Raw genomic sequence first — 17,939 nt, forward strand, 5'->3', positions numbered from 1 at the left:
CTGGGGGAGGTCCCAGCAGAGAGTTTTATTATTCTGGCTTTATGTTTTTGGTTATTGGTTTTTTTGTATAGACCAAAGCAAAGAAAATAAAACTAACACACAGATCTAATGGAGGCTGTGCGGTGGGGCGGGGAGGGGGGGTTTAGGGGTGGGATGGGGAGTTGGGGGCTCCCTTAGCAGCCCGATGCCTCCTTGGCTGGGTCTCACATGCCCTCATGGCCACCTTGTGTGTAGCAAAGACACAGAGGGGAGTCAGGGAGAAAGGAGTGTTTAAGGATCTGGAGTAGATTTAATTCAATGCACAAACACACTCACAGGCCTCCAGCTTGGAACCTTGGAACCCTAGGAGGTGGGAGGGGTGAAGAGATGGCTGGGCATGAGTCCCCTCTTCAGGGACACCAGGCCTCGTGTGTCTGTCCAAGGGGTGGCCTCCTTGCCAGCCTCAGCCTCCAGCCCTGCCCCGTCCAGCCTTAGCGTACATGTGGTGGATTTCTCCTGGGCGGAACATTCCCTGTGGCCTATGGCTTGGCGTCCAGACCCCTTTTTGGTCTGGAGTGGGCCACCCCAGCCCCTGCCCATCCCTTCTGTCCCCTCAGCCAGCATCCTCCTTGCTGGCTCTTGCCTCCTGATCTTTGTCCATGCTGTTCCCTCTGCCCAGGATGCCTTTACCTGCTCACTCACTGGGACCCTGCTCAGACCTCCCTCCAGGAACACTTCCTCCATGACTTCCCACTGCTCCCAGCCAGGCCGAACTGGGGCCCCTTCTCTGCTCTGTAATGCCCCATGCACACCATCATTTCACCCATCCCGATGTCGTGACTGTCCGCTTACGTGACGGTTCCCCACATGCATCCCCCATCTCCCTACCCGGGGGGCCCAGCTGCAACGCGCCTGCCAAGCCTGAGGACCTGTGGCACCTGTGGGCCTGCCATGGCTTCATTTCCTCACCTGCCTGAGGCCGGGCGGTGGAGGGAGGCCGTGGCCTAGTCTGCACAGGATCTCTGACACTGGCACGGATGTGCTGGGGGCAGGCGCGCGGAGCCCAATTGAGAGGCAGGTGTGGGGTGCAGGCAAGAGGTGATGAGATGCAGGATGCTAAGCCGACCTCTGCTGAGGGGAGGGGACAGGACAGAGTTTTCAGAATCACAAGGGCTTTTAACAGTGCACTTGCTCTGCACTCTGTGTTCGGGGCTGTCTTGTTCTGCCCGGGCTGCTGTAACAGAATACCATAGGCTGGGACCTTAAATGTTGGACATTTATTTCTCACAGTTCTGGGGGTTGGAAGTCTAAGATCAAGGTCCCAGCGGATGCCACACCTGGCGAAAGCCCACTCCTTGGCCTGTAGACAGCCACCTCCTCCCTGAGTTCTTGGTGCAAGCTCAGGGGGAGATCTTTTCCTCTTAGAAGGGCACTAATCCCATCACGGGGCCCCACCCTCATAGCCTCATCTAAACCTAAATACATCCCAAAGGCCCCACCTCTAAATATCACCTTGGGGGCTAGGACTTCAACATGTGAATTTGGGGGGAAACAGACATTCAGCCCATGACAGGGCCCTGGCAAAATCCACTCAACTTGGGTAATTTGAGAATTCGGTCAAGGGACAGTTTACAGAGGCGTGGGCAGGGGAAGGGACCACAAGTCTCATAAGAGGCAATGAGGACAAAGGATGGGAGAGGGCAACGAAGCACCAGTGTTAAGGGTTAATACTAGTCATGATTGAGCTTCACATGAGGCGCTGAACTTCCTGGCAGCCTGGACAAAAAGGGAAAGCTTAAGCTGGTTCATGAAGTGAGTTGACACTTCAGGTTTTCGTGTAGGAGCTAACTGAGCCTCAACCTTGGAAAAAAAATATCAATTCATGTCTCTGAACCTCAGTTTTTTCCTCTGTAAAATGGGGATAATGCCTGCTCTGCCTCCTGCACATGAAGACGGAATGAGAGCACAGTGATTCCAGGCAGGAGGAAGGGCGAATGGCAAAAGGCTTTTTCCCAGAGGAGTTTTGCCTTTCTGTTTTCCAGAAGGGACATCTACCCCCGGGGACATTGGCAGGAAACTGTCGCATGACCCTACCTTGCTGCAAGGGAAGCTGGGAAATTGAGGATATTTTATTGCACACGTTGCCCCCTTGATAAAATCAGGGTCCTGATGGTAAGAAAGGAAGGAGGCATGGAAGACGGGGTAGATCTCCCGACGTGTCTGCTGTGACTCGGAACTAGTCTCCCCGGCTAATCTCTTCCACTTAGGTAGGCTTATTCCAGGGAGGCAGCCGAATTGCTGAGTGCCTGGGTTTCAGCAAAGGAGGCGACCAGAGGGGGAAGTGCAGGCTTAGGTGATGTGGGCAGACCTGACTGAGCGGCCACACCCAAGGAACAGGAAACCCGGCCCTGGTGGTCTGGGCCAATGTCAGTGTCGGCCACCCACCACAGACAACAGGTCTATCTCCATGTCACCAGTACCAATGGAGAGCGACACCCACTTATCACAATGGCAGGTGCCACGCTGAAGACAAGGGAGGCAGCACCAAGCGCCCCCAGAAACGGCAATAAGCCAGAATGAGGCGCAGAATCCAACAAGGTGGTGGTGGGCAGAAGACCTTCCTCTGCCCTACGTCCTGCCAGCTGGACTTAGAATCAAATTGACACGAGAAAGATTAACAGAGGAAAATCAAATTTAATAGGTGTACCTATGGGGAATCCATGCAGACATGAACTTCCAAAGACAGTGAGGCAATGGGAAGCTTATCTGAGCTAAGGAGAGGGGAAGGGTCTGAGGATACAAAGGGGAGAAAGCTCACTAGCCGGAAAGTGAGAGGAAAGGTTTGGAAAAACAGGAACAATTTTGGTAGCTGAAGGGGAGGCAGAGAGCTTTTCCTGCATCTGCTGGGTTTTGATTATTTTTACCTTGAAATAATCTTTATGCCCAAGTGGCGCATCTTGGGGCAGCCTGCCCTTGGCCCCTACATTGGGATTTATTTATTATTTTTTTTTTTTAAGATTTTATTTATTTGACAGAGACACAGTGAGAGAAGGAACACAAGCAGGGGGAGTGGGAGAGGGAGAAGCAGGCGCCCAATGACTGAGCCACCCAGGCGCCCTACATTGGGATTTCAATATCAAGTTATCAGGGGGCACCTGGCTGGCTCAGTCGGTAGAGTATGCGACTGTTGATCTCGGAGTTATGAGTTTGAGCTCCACGTTGGGCATAGAGATTACTTAAAAAAAAAAAATCAAGTTATCAAAATAAATCCAAAGTAATTATCATTTGTGAACCTAAAAGTACTGTTAAAAATGCAGTTTGTCAATTTAAAACGTTCTTAAAAAATTAAAAATGTTTTTAGGGCGCCTGGGTGGCTCAGTTGGTTAAGCGACTGCCTTCGGCTCAGGTCATGATCCTGGAGTCCCGGGATCGAGTCCTGTATCGGGCTCCCTGCTCGGCAGGGAGTCTGCTTCTCCCTCTGAACCTCCTCCCTCTCATGCTCTCTGTCTCTCATTCTCTCTCTCTCAAATAAATAAATAAAATCTTTAAAAAAAATAATAAAATAAAAATGTTTTTAAAGTATTAACAGGGCGACTCGCTGGCTTAGTCAGTGGAGGATATGACTCTTGATCTCAGGGTTCTAAGTTGAAGCCCCACATTGCGTGTAGAGATGACTTAAAAACAAAATCTCTAGGGGGCGCCTAGGTAGCTCAGTTGGTTAAATGTCTGACTCTTGATCTCAGCTGGGGCCTTAATCTCAGGGTCATGAGTTCAGGCCCCCACATTGGGCTCTATGAGTGTGGAGCCTACTTAAATAAATAAATAAATAAATAGGGCGCCTGGGTGGCTCAGTTGGTTAAGCAACTGCCTTGAGCTCAGGTCATGATCCCAGAGTCCTGGGATCGAGTCCCACGTCAGGCTCCCAGCTCAGCGGGGCGCCTGCTTCTCCCTCTGACCCTCTCCCCTCTCATGCTGTTTCTCTCTCTCTCTCAAATAAATAAATAAAATAAAATCTTTTTAAAAATCAATTAAAAATGAAAAATAAATTGTTTTACACTAAAAAACTTTGAAAACATGTCTATACAACCTCATCTAAAAAGCATGTAAGTTGGCTAAAAAGATACACTCAACAAGATAACATAAAGAAGTAGGAAATAATTAGATGGAATCCTAAATCCTATGCTTGATCCAAAACATCTATGCACATTTAAAGAACATGGGGAAATTTGGTAACACCCAAGAAACGTGGGAAAGATTTGAGAAATTCAGTTAGTTGACCCCAGTTCCCAATAATTACTAGTACAATGAAGCTGTGGAAAATGTGTCCAAATGCAGTCCCGGTCTCTGGAAGGAACAGGGGCACTCTTCATGGGCTAGATTCGTGGGTCATTCGTTCTTCAATCACCAAAAGCTTCCTAAGGACCTTTTCTGCCAGGCTTTGCTCACAACCCTAGGGATAGAGATGCCCCACATTCTTGTCTTCCGGGTGTGAAACAGACAAGAAAGTAATGGTAGCAGGAGAGTGTGCATGTGCTTAGGAGTCTCAGTGGGTTCAGCAAGCCCATGGAGGGAGTGGATGACATTTGAGTCGCCTTTCAAATAAGGAAGTGTTCAGTGGAAATCATGGAATGTACCTGGGACTTCCTGGCAGTGGGAGCAGCAAAGATGTGAGGATGGGAAAATGAGCACAGAGTTAGGAGAAATGACACCCCGTCTGGGAGCAAGGAGGGCTTCTCAGAGGAGGAGGCCAGCCTCAGCAGGAGAGTCAGAGAGGAGCAGGAGTGAGCCAGCAGGCTCGCCCGCTGACCCCCACCATCACCCCAGGTACTTCCCCTCTGCCTCCTCTCCTTCCCCTCTCCTGACCAGCAGGGGGCCTAGAAAACCAGAAGACACCAGGCTGAGGTGCTCAGGCCCCCAGCATCCCTACTTCCTCAGCCCAGGCCCGGGAGAGGTTCAGAGTGTTCAGTGCCCAAGAGTCTGACCAGGGTCTGGGAAGAAGGAATAAAGGAAAGGGGGCCTTACGTTGTGGAGGGGCCTGGGCACTGGTGGGGAGAGGGATGAGGGGTCCCAGGAGTCCCACAGGAGGGGAGCAGGAGTGCGGGTGGTGAGGCGGTTCCCCTGGCCCATGTCCAAGGCACTCCCTTCTGCCCTGTTCCCAGTCTGATGCAGAAAGTGGTCCTGGTGTCTGACCCCACCCGGATCCTTGGCACTGACCCTCAGTGGCTCTTGCCATGGGGTAGCCTGTCCTAGGTTCATTTTCCAGGATCAGGCCAGGCAAGGAGGCCTGAGCCGGGGGCGCACTGAGGCTGGGTTTGGAGTGACTATGCTTGGCCCCAAGTTCATGGCTGTGGTGGGTCGCAAGCCCCTTCCTGTCTTCTCTAGTTCAGCAGGGTGCATACTGGGAGGGAAGGAGGAGGTCTATGGTTTCTGTTCTGCCAACCTCTCTGGTTAGAGCAGCAGAACTGGGCTGAAGGACTCCACTGGAGAGGGGTCCACGGGGTCTCTTGGGCTGTCATGGGCTTATCAGCCAGGCCAAAATGCTTACTTGTGGAGTGACCAGGGGTCTGAGCTTTGGCTTCTCCAACCGTCCAATGAAGTTGCCATCCTTACTCTGCCTCTTCTGTGGAGTCACTGATCCCATGGGTGAGGGCTGGCTGGGTGAGGGTAGGGGGTATGCGGGCTGGCACCGCCCTCTGGTGGCTATAGCTAGAGTTGCCTTGCAAGGTGTGGGGGGAGGGGGTAGAGGGTGCAGTCTACTGGGAGCCTGAGGGTCCCCTTCAGCTCTGTCTTCTCCACTCCACTTTCTTCTTCTTCACCGCAAACTTCCCAGGGTCCTCAGGGCTGCTTTCTCATGGAATAATTCAATTCAGCAAACATCCATTCAGCAGGAATAGAATGGGCCCCTATTGTATGTCCTGTTCTGTGCACGCCCTGTATCTCAAACGAATAAATAAATCTTAAAAAAAAATAAAGGTACACAGGGGAAAAAAGACAAATTACATTCAGGGAAATAAAGAGAAGAATGAATTCGAGTCCCAGTTGAAATGTGCTTTAAGAATAAAATGCCCAGGGTGCCTGGGTGGCTCAGTCAGTTAAGCATCTGCCTTCTCTCGCTCTCAAATAAATAAATAAATAAAATCTTTTTTTTTTTTTTAAGATTTTATTTATTTATTTGAGAGAGAGTGCGTGAAGGAGCACCAGCAGGGGGAGCAGCAGAGAGAGAGGGGGAGAGAGAGAGAGAGAGAGAGAGAGAAGAGAGAGAGAGAAGCAGGCCCCCTGCTGAGCAGGGAGCCCAGACCCTGGGATCATGACTTGAGCCGAAGGCAGACGCTTAACCATCTGAGCCACCCAGGCACCCAATAAATAAAATCTTAAAAAAATAAAATAAAATGCACAGTTAGTTTAGTATAAAGAATGTAAAAATATAACCTCATTAATAATTTTTTATGTTGATTACATGTTGAAGTGATAATATTTTGGAGATACTGGATTAAATAAAATATATTATTAAAACTAATTTTAGGGCACCTCACTGGCTCAGTCTTGATCTCGGGGTCATGAGTTTGAGCCCCAGGATGGGCGTGGAGTTTACTTAGAATTAAAAAGAAAAAAGTTTCAAAAATGAAATAAAATAAGGGGCACCTGGGTGGCTCAGTTGGTTGAGCATCTGCCTTTGGCTCAGGTCATGATCCCAGGGTCCTGGGATAGAGTCCTGCATAGGGCTTCCTGCTCAGCGGGGAGCCTGCTTCTCCCTCTCCTCACCCTGTTTGTGCGTGCTCTCTCTCTGTGTTAAATAATCTTTTTTTTAAAGGATTTTATTTATTTATTTATTTTATATTTGTATATCGTAGGGACTCAGTAAATATTTGTCAAATGAATGAATGGACCCAGATGGAAGGAAACATTCTTACCACAATGCTTCTCCATGGGAAAGCTGGTGGACAGGGCAGTCTGATCCTCGTTCCTGGGTTTTGTCTCTTGTTCCATCCTGTGTCACGGACACCTGGCCCGCAAGGCACGTTGTCAGCACTAGAAACCTCTGTCTCAGGTGTAGCCCTTGGGCAGTAGCCCCTGTCCTGGGCTCAGGCTTAGCGTGATGGCTGTGGGGAAGGGGCTCCTGGAATTCCTTAGAAATGGATTCATGTGGAGGGGGCAGGGAGGTTATCACAAACATCTAGAAGAGAGGATGAGGCCTCAACAGCAGAGGGACTGACGAGGAGACTGGTCATAGGAGGTAAATCAAGCAGGACAGGTGATTGATGGGTTATTGAAGGGAAGAAAATTTGTGCACTAGGAATGATTCTAAGGCTTTAAAAGAATTAGTGCCACAACCATCTCTTTCTGGCCGGCAGGTTCTTCCAGTCTAAAGGGACAGAAATGGCCACCGACCGACTCCTCTGCCGCCCCATCCAACTCATTGTAGGTACCGCCTCCCATTGCGCACTCTGAGGGACACGCTCAGGGGCCATGCGGGACGAGGTCCGAGGGGTCTTCACCCGGCAGACCTCTAAGCGCAGTCTCCAGGAAGAACAGGTGTCTGCCAGGGTGGGAGGAGGTGGGCAAAGCCAATGAGGGCTGGAGGTAAAGCACAAGCAAAGGTAATAAGACGAAGAAAGAAATAAGGAAGACGGCTGTCGAGCGGCTGGAGCACAGGGGTGTGAGCGCAGGGACCAGTGTGACGCGCCAGACTTGTCAGCGCGTTGAGACCATACTGGAGTTTGGATTCATGTCCCAGCTACCGGAGAAAGCACAAAACTGCCCTAACTCCCAGGTCATACCCAGGGTGGGCAGCCGGCAACCCTGGCCGGAGCGGAGGGAGGGGGTGTCCCCAGCTAGGGACCTCGAAGTCTCTGTACTCGAATTCCAGGGAAGCGGCGACTTGGGGCAGAACCATTCTCGGGAGGTGGAGAGGGGAGGAGAAGCCCTGCACTCGGAACCCGAGCCCACGGAACCGGCTGGAACCGCCATTCGACTATTCCCCGTATTCTGATTTCTGCGCTCAGCTTCGCCACCAAGAGCTCCCCTCGCGCGCGACCCCCAGTCCGGGGCCTCACTGGTTGCTCCCGGCCGCCCACTCCCGCGCGTGGTATGGCCCGGCGGGCGCCCACTCCGGGCGCTGGTTATAAAGGCCCGGCTGCGGCAGCCGACTGCGGACTCAAGATGCGTCCTAAAGAGTCGGGGCCCGGCTACGCGAGGCACCGGTTCAGACCCCGGGATCCGGCGGGAATCACCCTCGCACCCCCACTCGCAGCCAATCCCGCTCCAGAGCCCTCTGCGCAGTTTGCAGCCGCCCCTGCGCGGGCACCCGCGGCCGGACAGGGAGCAGGATCCAGATCCCCTTCCGTCTCGGGACGCCCAGCCGGAGCTCGCCCGACCTCCAAGGCTGGATCGGCGGCAGGAGCCCCACGCGCGTCCGCAATCTCAGCCGCCCAGCGGCATGCCCCGTCCGTGCCCGGCACCTCGGACGCCCCATGGACCCGCTTCATATTCCAGGGGCCCTTTGGTCCCCCGACTACTGGCCTGGGGACTGGAAAGGCGGCGGGCATCTGGAAGACGCCGGCCGCCTACATCGGCCGTCGGCCTGGGGTGTCGGGCCCCGAGCGTGCCGCCTTTATTCGGGAGCTGGAGGAAGGTAACCCGGGTCCCCGGAACCCCAGAGCCGGTGGGACGTAGGCATTTCCGTGGAGAAGGGGGCCCCGTCGGCTCCGAGCGCCCCGCCCCCTCTGGCATTCAGTCTTATCGCTCTATCGACTTGGCGATGTCACTGTCTGCGGTCCCTGTCGGGTCGCCTCTTGCCCATCTCCTCCTCCCTTCTGTGGTCTCCTGATCGTTGTCGGGGGCAGGTGCAGGGGCTGTGCGCGCCCGTTGCTCCGCAGCTCTGCGCGCTCTCAGGGCACCCCTCCCCAGGCTACCGCAGTGCCAGGAGAGGGGCGGGGGGCTGCGGGAGGGCGCTGCCCCGTGCGCTCTGAGCTTGCGCTGGCCCGCCGCGCGGCGCTGGGGAGGTGGGTGGGCGGAGGGGGAGGTTTTGTCAACCGTTTGGCTGCGGGGGGTCAAAGCCGTGTTTTCCCCAGCCTAGAGATGGGCGGGGGGCTCCGGTTTCGTCCCCTCGTAGCTTCTCCTGGGTGGCAGGAGATCTCTGGATTTGGGTTTAGAGGCTCACGGCCCCCCTCCTGCAGTGCTGGAAAAGTCTCTTCCTGCTCTCCACACGCAACAGGTGCAGGGTGGGTGACTGTGTCTGTTTTATGACCCACAAGGCTCCAATGAGGCGGCCAAGGCTGCCCTCTGGGTAAGGGGTGATGAGCCAGTCTGTGGCTGCTTCCACTAGCCGCCTGCATTCTCCTAGGTGCCAGGGACCCAGGCGGCGGAGAACTCAGTTCCACCTGAGCTTGGAGGACTGGGATCCTTTGCCTTGCCCAGGCCCCTCCAGAACAAAAGAGTCCATTTGGTCCTGGGAGCAGGGAAGGGAGTGCTGGGACCAGGGGGTGTGTGTGGAGAGGATATTGGGGGCAGGAATGGAGCTCAGTCTTCTCCTCCCTTGTCCCTGACTCCTGTTGCTGGAGGAGAACTGGGGATAGGGCAGGAAACAGTGGGATGTGGGGTAGGATATGCCCCCCTTTTACTGACCCAGGTGCATCACTTGTTTTTGCAGCGCTGTGTCCTGACCGAACCCCACCAGTCAAGATCACCCAAGAAGATGTCAGACTGATGTTAAATCTGCTAGAGGAGGTGTGTACTGCCTTCCCTAGGGCCATCCTGAGCCTTAGCCAGGCCTCCGTTTTAATTCTGCTTGGGAGGGGTAGAAGTCCTGTCTGTTCCCTGCTTGACTATTTTTCCGGGAGCCAAGCTGGGGGTCCCTCTTATGATGTCTAGGCTGGAATTGCTGTTAGAGCCATCTGGTCTGACCTGCTCTTTTCTATAAGGGGAAACTGAGGCCCCCACAGTGGGTTGATGGCAGACTCTTTTCTAGTACCCTGGAACACTAGGGTGTGGAAGGGTTTCCCTTAGTGGCCTTGCTTCCCTTTGACCCCTGTGTACTCCCTAGCTTCTCCCAGCTGTCTGGGAGATCCCAGAAAACAGGAAAGTATTCCCCATGGATGGGGATCCCCTCTGCAGAGAGAGCGGGACCTAAATACGGTGGCTCGCATTGGCCAGTCCCTGGCGAAACGGAACAGTGTTCTGATGGAGGAGAACAGCAAGCTGGAAGCCATGCTGGGCTCAGCCAGGGAGGAGGTAACTGGGCAAGGAGGAGGGGTAGGGCGTGCGCCATCTCAGACCTTCCTACATCCCCTTCGTGCCAGGACCTGTGCCTGCCCCCATCCCCCCCCCCCGCCTTCCAACAGGGATCCTCTCCCCCACTGGCAGATTTTACACCTCAGACACCAGGTGAGCTTGCGAGATGATCTCCTCCAGCTCTACTCAGACTCTGAGGAGGAGGAAGAGGAGGAGGAGGATGAAGAAGAGGAAGAGGGAGAGGAAGGAGAGGAAGAGCAGGAGCATGATCATCCCTATGGAGCCTCTGAGCCGTGAGTGTCCTGCCTTTTCACCAGGGCAGCTCCTTCTCTGTGCCTCAGTTTCCCCATTTGCAAACAGGGACACACACGGTGTACCTGCCAGCAGGGTTGCTGGGGCTACATGAGACCACCACACTGAGCCCGGGTGGGCTAACCCTGGGTGGGCTGGGACCTGGGTTCCCCCCCTCCCGCCCCCGTGCTGGGCCCTGACCGCCATTGCTCCCACCGCTAGGACTTCCGTGCAGGAGTCCGAGTCGCCGCACTACTGCCCGAAGCTGGAAACCCTGCAGGAGCAGCTGAGGCGGCTGGAGGAGGAGAACGAGCAGCTGAGAGAGGAGGTGAGGCTGCGGCAGGAGGGCGCAGCTGCAGGCAGGGGCTGTTGACACTCCTGCTCCTTCCTCTCTCCCTCCCTCCCTCCAGGCCTCTCATCTCGATGCCCTTGAGGAGGAGGAGCAGATGCTCATCCTGGATTGTGTGGAGCAGTTTTGTACGTGAAGCTGTAACTTGGGGGTAGAGGGCTGTCCCAAGGAGCCGAGGGAAGAACTCAGAACTCACAGTTTGGAGACCTGAGTTCGAGGCCCACCCTGGCACTTCCCGGCTGTGGGAACTTGGACAAGTTCCTTGAGGTCTCTGAAACTTCATCTTTAGAATGGGGAGGAATAATGTCAGCCCTGCAGACCTCTCCAGAGGCACAGCTGAGAACGTGCTTTGCACACACTGGAGAGAGCTGTGCAGAAGCTGTGGGGCCCCTCTAAGCCTGTTTCATTTTGTCATTTGGGGCTTGGGAAGGAGGGGCCTGGAAGCAAGGAAGAGAAGGAGCCGTGAGCGGCCAGACACCAGGCGAGGCACTGGGTCTGGGGCAGTGGCGGGTACCGTGTGTTGATGAAGATGAGGGAGGCACAGGGTTTGTCCCTGAGAAGCTCAAGTCTAGCTTTGAGATGCAGGTGCAAGATGGGAGCGGCTGAACTCATGCTGCTTGCCTCCCTGCAGGCCTGACCTTCCTTCCCTCTGGGTTCCCCAACTCCCCGAATGGCCAGGCCCCTGGCATAGGAGCTGGGCCCCAAGTTCGGTTGCTTCCACCTCCTAAGGAAGGCTAAGTCTCTTTTCTCCTCCTCACCCCCCTGACTCTAGCCCAGGCCAGGTCTTAACTGGTCTCCCCTCCTGTACTGCTGTCTTTCCAGGTCCTTCTGCACACAGCCCAAAATCAGTTTTCTAAAACCAAATCTGACCCATGTCATCCTCTGCCTAAAACCCCAAGCTTCCCACTGGCCAAAGGGTAACCTCAGCCCTCTCCCCCAGCCCCTGTGATCTGGGCCCTGCCCAGATCCTGAGCCCTCCCTCCCAGGGTCTTGTGATTGGCCCCTCCACACCCTGTCTGGGAGGCTTGTTTACCCTTCTTGGCCTGGCTGGGTCCCACTTACCCTGCAGAGGCCTTAGCTTCGCAGACCGTGTAAGGCAGGACCGGGTGCCACTGTGACCCCCGGTGCACCCTTTACATGTGTTCCACCCTAGCCCAGAGTAGGCCCTGGTGGGATTTCCTTGCCCATCAGTGTCCCCACTAGACTTGAGCTCTGTGTGCGCTGGGACCAGGTCTCGACGGCCGCTCACCCAGGGCCTTGCTCCATGTCAGTCAACAGACATTTATTGGGATGAAGAGCCAGTGAGGAATATGAAGTCCTGCAAACCCAGAGTCCCCCGCCCCAGCTGAAGGGTGGGGTGGACAGAGGCCTCGGGAGGGCCAGACCGGTCCCCAGAGGCCGGGCGAGCCAGCGCTGACCTTCTGTCCCCGCGTCCCCCCAGCTGAGGCCAGCCAGCAGATGGCCGAGCTGTCGGACGTGCTGGCGCTCAGGATGGAGACCCACAACCAGCAGCGGAGGGAGGTGGCCCAGCTGCGGACCCAGGTCCTGATGCTGCAGCAGCGCTGCCAGATGGTGCGTCGGGGTGTGTGCAGGGCTCCCTGCTCCTGTCAAGGCCCCCGGGGCACCCACGCCCCCTCCTCCCTGCCCTTGCCTCACGGAGCCCTCGGCTCAGCCAGGCCCCAGGCCCCGCTGTGCGGCAGTCAGAGTCGGAGGAGATGTCGGAGAGCATCTCGTTCTGCCCCCTCGTTGTCCCAGGGAGGGGACGCAGGCCCAGAGAGGGTCACGGGGTGTTCTAGGATGCATGACTCTCCCACCTGATGGGGCCTCATTCCATGTGACTTTTTTTTTTTTTTAAGATTTTATTTATTTATTTGAGAGAGAGAGAGAGAGAGCACATGAGAGGGGGGAGGGTCAGAGGGAGAAGCAGACTCCCTGCCCAGCAGGGAGCCCGATGAGGGACTCGATCCAGGGACTCCAGGATCATGACCTGAGCCGAAGGCAGTCGCCTAACCAACTGAGCCACCCAGGCGCCCTAGCATGTCTCTTCTAACACTAAGAACATTTTCCTAAAGAATCACAATACCTTAATCACCCAAAAAACTTATTGATTTTTTTTTTTTTAAAGATTTTATTTATTTGAGAGAGAGAGCACATGAGAGGGGAGGGTCAGAGGGAGAAGCAGGCTCCCTGCTGAGCAGGGAGCCTGATGCGGGACTCGATCCCGGGACTCCAGGATCATGACCTGAGCCGAAGGCAGTCGCTTAACCAACTGAGCCACCCAGGCGCCCTCCATGTGACTTCTTGCTTCAGGGGTTGCCAAAGGCTCAGCTATGTGCCTGGGAAGACTTGCTGGAGGTGGTAGGGAGGCCTCGGGTGAGGCTGACTGGTCTCGGGTCTGGCTGACCAGTCTCGGTCCTTCCAGTATGGAGCCCAGACGGAGAAGTTGCAACGGCAGCTGGCTTCGGAGAAGGAAATCCAGATGCAGCTCCAGGATGAGGTGAAGCTCCCCCTGGCCCAGAGCTGGGAACTCAAGGCCCTTGGTCAGCTGGCTGACTCTCCTGGGAGGACGAGCTCCTTGAGCAGGCTCTGGGTCTGTCCCTTTGCACACCCTGGGTGTTTGGCGAGGGGCCTGGCAGGTTCAGTTGGGGTCTGAGTGGAGTAGAGTCCAGGGACCTGCCGGGGGCACCCTGCATGTCATTATGTGGGTCTAGAGACTGGGCCGCTTGCCTCTTAGCCCAGGCTTCCTGGCACGCTGGGGAGAGGGTGGGCAGGGTGTGCTGGGCGGGTGCGCCTGGGTCCCAACAGAACCTGCAGGTGGCTTCCCAGCTGCAGGACCTGCGGGAGAGGTACACGGAGTGTGGGGGCATGCTGACTGAGGCCCAGGAGGAGACGAAGACCCTCCGCCAGCGAGCCCCAGTGTCCACTGGCCCTGTCACCCACTACACATACATTGTACCCGTGGTGAGGACCCCCAGCCGCCCGCCTCCTGCCCTCTGTGTGCTCATGCCTCAGCCCTGCTGGCTGATTTCCATCCCCCGTCCCTTTCTGTCCCTGGAAGTAGAGAGGTTGGAGTTCCAGGGCATGCCCTGGAAGTAGGGGTTGGAGTTCCAGGGCATGCCCTGTGGGCATGCCCTGCTAATATCCACCTCTCCACCACAGGAGGCCCTTCCTGGTTTCCAGGAGACCCTGGCCGAGGAGCTCAGAATGTCTATAAGGAGGATTATCTCAGACCCTGTGTTTTTTATCGAAAGGTGTGGTGCTGGGGCCCCCAGGCCCTCACCTGACGCACACTCACCTGCCCGGAGCGTGGAGGGGGTTTGCTTCTGACTTCTTCCTTCACTTGTGACGCCCCCTTGTTAGCTGCCCCGTCCCCTCCCCCCACACCCTTTCTTCTGTCCACGTGTGTGGGCCCCTCATTTTTCCCTGGGATTTTTTCCATGCTGGGGCCCCAGGGACTTTGCAGTTTCAGCTAATGTTGCCTTGGGAAGGTGATGGCCCTTTTCTCTGTTGAAGGAATCACGGAACTGCTGCAGAGGAGATGTCACACCTGGGGTAAGCTGGCCAGGGGCTCCCCCATCACCGCCCTCACTTTCAGCAGCCAGACAACCGTCTATGACCCTGCCACCCTGGAGAACGCCCCACTCTCTGGGCTGGCTGGGCTGAGGTGTTCTGGGAAGGGGCGGCCCCCTTTTCCTTCTGATCTTGCCCCATAGTTGGCCATCTGACTTAGGCTGTTCCCAGTGGGGACTGAAGCCTTCCCTTCACCTCACCAGAGACTGAGAGGAGAATGAGCACTGGCCCAGGAGCTGGGAATGTCTGGGACTTGAGTCCCCACTTGATCCCTTTAATTGGCTGTGTGTCCTTGGGCGAACTGCTTGACCAGTCTGAGCCTTACTAAAATGGATTTGTTCCTATGGGGCAACTAGCTGTGGGCTGGGCTGTGAAGGTTAGATCATGGAGAAGAATATTATCCTTGCGGCTCTGGGTTGTGCACGGGGCGGGGGGGGGGGTGGCGGCGGGGAGGTGTACCAGGGGAAGGCAGGGCTTGTGCAGTGTGGGTGACCATTCTCCCTCCTTCTTACCTGGGAGAAGGTAAGCCTGGGCTGGGTGTCTGAAGCCTGGAGGCTGGTACCCAGCTCCCCTTTCCCCTGGCTGGGACAGAAGTGGGGTGTAGCCGTCGGGTCTTGTGGGTAGACTGGGGCAGAGAGCAGGGGAGCTCCTCAGCCCTGGTGGCTGGAGGTGTCCCTGGGGAGCGGAAGAATGGGGCCGGGGGCCCTGGCTGCGCTTGGCTTTCAGGGGCACAGAAGGACGTTCCTGTCTCCCTGGCCAGGTACAAGCTGTGCTGCGGTGAGGCACGAGAGCAGGAACGGGGGTTCGAGGCTGAGAAGGGGTTAATGACAGCAGAGGACTTTGTGCCTTCGGAGGAGGAGCGGGGGGCCACAGAAGAGAGGGTGTCAGCTGAGGAGGGGTTGACAGAAGAGGCGGAGCTGGTGTCGGAGGAGGCTGAGGCCTGGGAGGAGGTAGAGCCGGAGCTGGATGAGGCGACGCAGACGAACGCAGTGACCTCAACCCGGGCAGCCAGCGGCTTGGGCCCCTCTCACCTCAGCATGAGGCGTGTCCTCCGGCAGCTGGCTAACTGGCAGGACTCGGGGTACAGGTAGCAGCTGAGGCAGAAGATGCTCCAGGAAGGTGAGTGCTCCCGCAGGGGCCTCCCTCTGGCCAGCCGGACAAGCTGCAGATCATCAAGCCGATGAAAGGGGAGGGTAGGTGAGCCCCCCAGGTGCTCACTTACCCCGGCCAGGCCCCACCCAGCGTGCTGATTTGCATGGACTTTGCATATCATTTCCATAGGCACCGGGGATCTGTGGCCCCAGGGCTCATTTATGTGGAATTGGCATAAGATTCCAGAGCTCTACCCCCTTTTCTCCTGGGAGGCTGGGCTGGGGGTCAAGACCGGGACTGCTGCCCTCCGTTCCACCTCAGCTTCCTGTCTCTGCCGCCCCCAGCCCCAAGGCTCCCCAACCCTGCACCAGTGGCAGCAGCAGGCCAAGACAATGTGGGGGGTGGGGCGGCAGAGCAGCAGCCTCGGGTGCTGACCCAGGACTTCCAGAGACTGGAGGAGGACAGGGCCAACCACCCTCCCAGGGCCTGGGAGGAGGACGGGGGTGTTCTGGGGCCACCCAGGCCATTGGGACAAAGGCCTCTGCCAGCAAGGGTGGTCGGACCAGTCCCCTGGGTGAGTCTGAAGATGGGCTAGGGTCTCCTCCAGGGTGGTGGGGGGTGGGTCAGGGTCTCCTCTCCCCAGCTAGAAACCCCAAGTTTTGGGGAGCTACACCTACTGAATGCAGGCTGCCTTCAGGGAGCTCACAGAGACGCATTTTTTCCTTTAGTTGTCACACCCTGTAGGTAGGAGTTCTTGTCCCCCTTTGTTAGGTGAGAACAGAGCTAAAGTAACTCGCTGGAGGTCACACAGCTGGGGTGGATCTGAGCCTGTTCCGTTCACTGCTATGCCATAATGACTTTCCTGGCCTATCCCTCCCCTCCGACCCTGTCCTGGTGCCTGCCTAGCCCGCTCAGCCAGCTGTGAAATTTAGAGCCTGTTGCTAGCCTCACCATCGTAGGTGGCCTGCCCCCACTCTGAGGGCGCTTTGGTCACTGCTGGGCAGCCTCATCAGGGTCACCATGGAAGGTTGTGCAGTTTGTATACTGAACAGTGACCTCTATGGCGGGCCGGTGGGCAGCCTGCACAACGATCAGTCGTGGCTGTCTTTCTCATATAGCTGACAAGGCCTCAGCCCCTGCCCACTCTCCAGGCCCCCAGTTCACCTCCACTCCCCTTCTCTTCCAGGCTTTGCTGTGTCCCAGCAGCCTGCAGAGGCCCCACAGACAGCCTGAGGCCCCTCCTTCAGCCGCCTGGCCAAGTCCCACCTGCCCCAGAAACCTCCTTCCTGTCCTCCCAAACGGGACCCTCCTGTCTGTCGCCAGTGCACCTTCCATCCTGATGAACCTGGGCTGAGGCTTGAGGACTTTTCTGAGCTAGGGGACCCCGGCCCTTGCTCTGCAGCGGGTGCAAAATCTGTGGCGGCTGGGGCTGGAGTCACATGCTAGCCCAGGGGCTGGTGGAAGCCCCGGGGGGAGGCCTGTCAGCTGCCTGACCAGGCTCTGAGCTGGGCTGGGGGTGGGGCTCGGGCCCTGGTGCGGGAAGGTGTTCTGACGACCCTCCTGACAACATGCCCTTGACCCCCAAGTTAAAGGTGGCCCCTGAGTCCTTGCTGACTTTCAGGGACCTGGCCCTCTTCCTCCATTCTTGGCCCTTCCTTCTCAGTCCCTCACTATTGTTGGTAACCAAGAGTGTCTCTACGTGTGGGTGAGGGGTCCCTCTGTCCCCTGGGGGCCTCCTCCCCGCCTCCCTGCCTGTGGCCCTTGAGTGTCCAGGCTCCCCGCCCAAGTCACTCCCTCCCTGCTGTCCTCCCCTCAGTGCTCCTCGTTTCTTCATTCCAGATGTCCTGCCCTTTCCCACTCTTTACTCGTAAACAGCTGGAGTCTGGGGCTTAGGACCCCCGTTGGTCTGGCCCTGCCCCCTGTTGTGCTACTCGCTCTTCTGTTCTTCTGTTGCTTGTCGGCCCGTACACCTGCCAGTGCAGGAAATAAAGGACCTGTGCACTACCTGGCCCGCGCTCCGGCGTCCTTCTCTGGGAGTGTGCGCGCGTGCCTGCAGCTCTGCTGGGGCAAAGCTGTGGAGAGACGATGGGCTCCAATACGATGGGCATCATGTGCCACGGACTTTTGTTAAATACATGACCTGGTCACATCAACAACCCCTGTGGAGTGGTGGGTGATCTGATAAACAGTTGTCGGAGGAGGAAACAAGCCCAGGCAGGTTAAGTGACCCTCCCAAGGGTCTGAGAGCGAGCTGCGGAACTGGGATGTGAACCCAAGCTCTCAGGCCTCCTGAGTCTGTGCTCAGAGAGACTCCCTTCCCTATTTTTCTGCTCCAGGGATTCTGGCCCAGTGCCCTGGCTGTGAGGGGTAAGGCATGGGCGAGAGTCACCCACTGTCTTAGGTAGAGGGCCCTCAGACCTGCAACAGC

The 17,939-nt window shown here is 56.5% G+C and overlaps 2 protein-coding genes across 3 annotated transcripts in view; one reads left to right on the forward strand and one right to left on the reverse strand.

The window, feature by feature from the left end:
• Window positions 1-17,939, reverse strand: part of LOC102742731 (keratin, type I cytoskeletal 19) — a 187,875-nt gene that overhangs the window by 13,696 nt on the left and 156,240 nt on the right. The gene's annotated exons all lie outside the window — the stretch shown is intronic.
• Window positions 7,858-17,723, forward strand: HAP1 (huntingtin associated protein 1). 2 transcript variants are annotated; one of them, XM_031040194.2, is made up of 12 exons: window positions 7,858-8,611; window positions 9,629-9,705; window positions 10,093-10,209; window positions 10,342-10,502; window positions 10,723-10,828; window positions 10,911-10,977; window positions 12,291-12,421; window positions 13,272-13,346; window positions 13,676-13,810; window positions 14,009-14,100; window positions 14,363-14,401; window positions 15,180-17,723. In XM_031040194.2, the coding sequence occupies exons 1-12, from the start codon at window positions 8,068-8,070 to the stop codon at window positions 15,508-15,510; spliced, it is 1,875 nt and encodes a 624-aa protein (XP_030896054.1). In that variant the 5' UTR covers window positions 7,858-8,067; the 3' UTR covers window positions 15,511-17,723. The 2 variants fall into 2 exon arrangements, with proteins under 2 accessions (XP_030896054.1, XP_030896061.1); XM_031040201.2 differs by lacking the exons at window positions 14,009-14,100; window positions 15,180-17,723 and having other exon boundaries at window positions 14,363-14,837.

This window comes from Leptonychotes weddellii, chromosome 15 (genome assembly GCF_054177405.1).
Source record: "Leptonychotes weddellii isolate Sample4059 chromosome 15, ASM5417740v2, whole genome shotgun sequence".
Taxonomy (NCBI): Eukaryota; Metazoa; Chordata; class Mammalia; order Carnivora; family Phocidae; genus Leptonychotes; species Leptonychotes weddellii.

What these genes read in the sequence shown, in the direction of transcription:
- HAP1 (XM_031040194.2), top strand. Translation starts at nt 8,068, where the DNA reads ATGGCCCGGCGGGCGCCCACTCCGGGCGCTGGTTATAAAGGCCCGGCT. An exon ending in TGGGCTCAGCCAGGGAGGAG is followed by an intron (nt 10,210 to 10,341) that starts GTAACTGGGCAA and finishes CCCCACTGGCAG; the next exon opens with ATTTTACACCTCAGACACCA. An exon ending in CCCTATGGAGCCTCTGAGCC is followed by an intron (nt 10,503 to 10,722) that starts GTGAGTGTCCTG and finishes TCCCACCGCTAG; the next exon opens with GACTTCCGTGCAGGAGTCCG.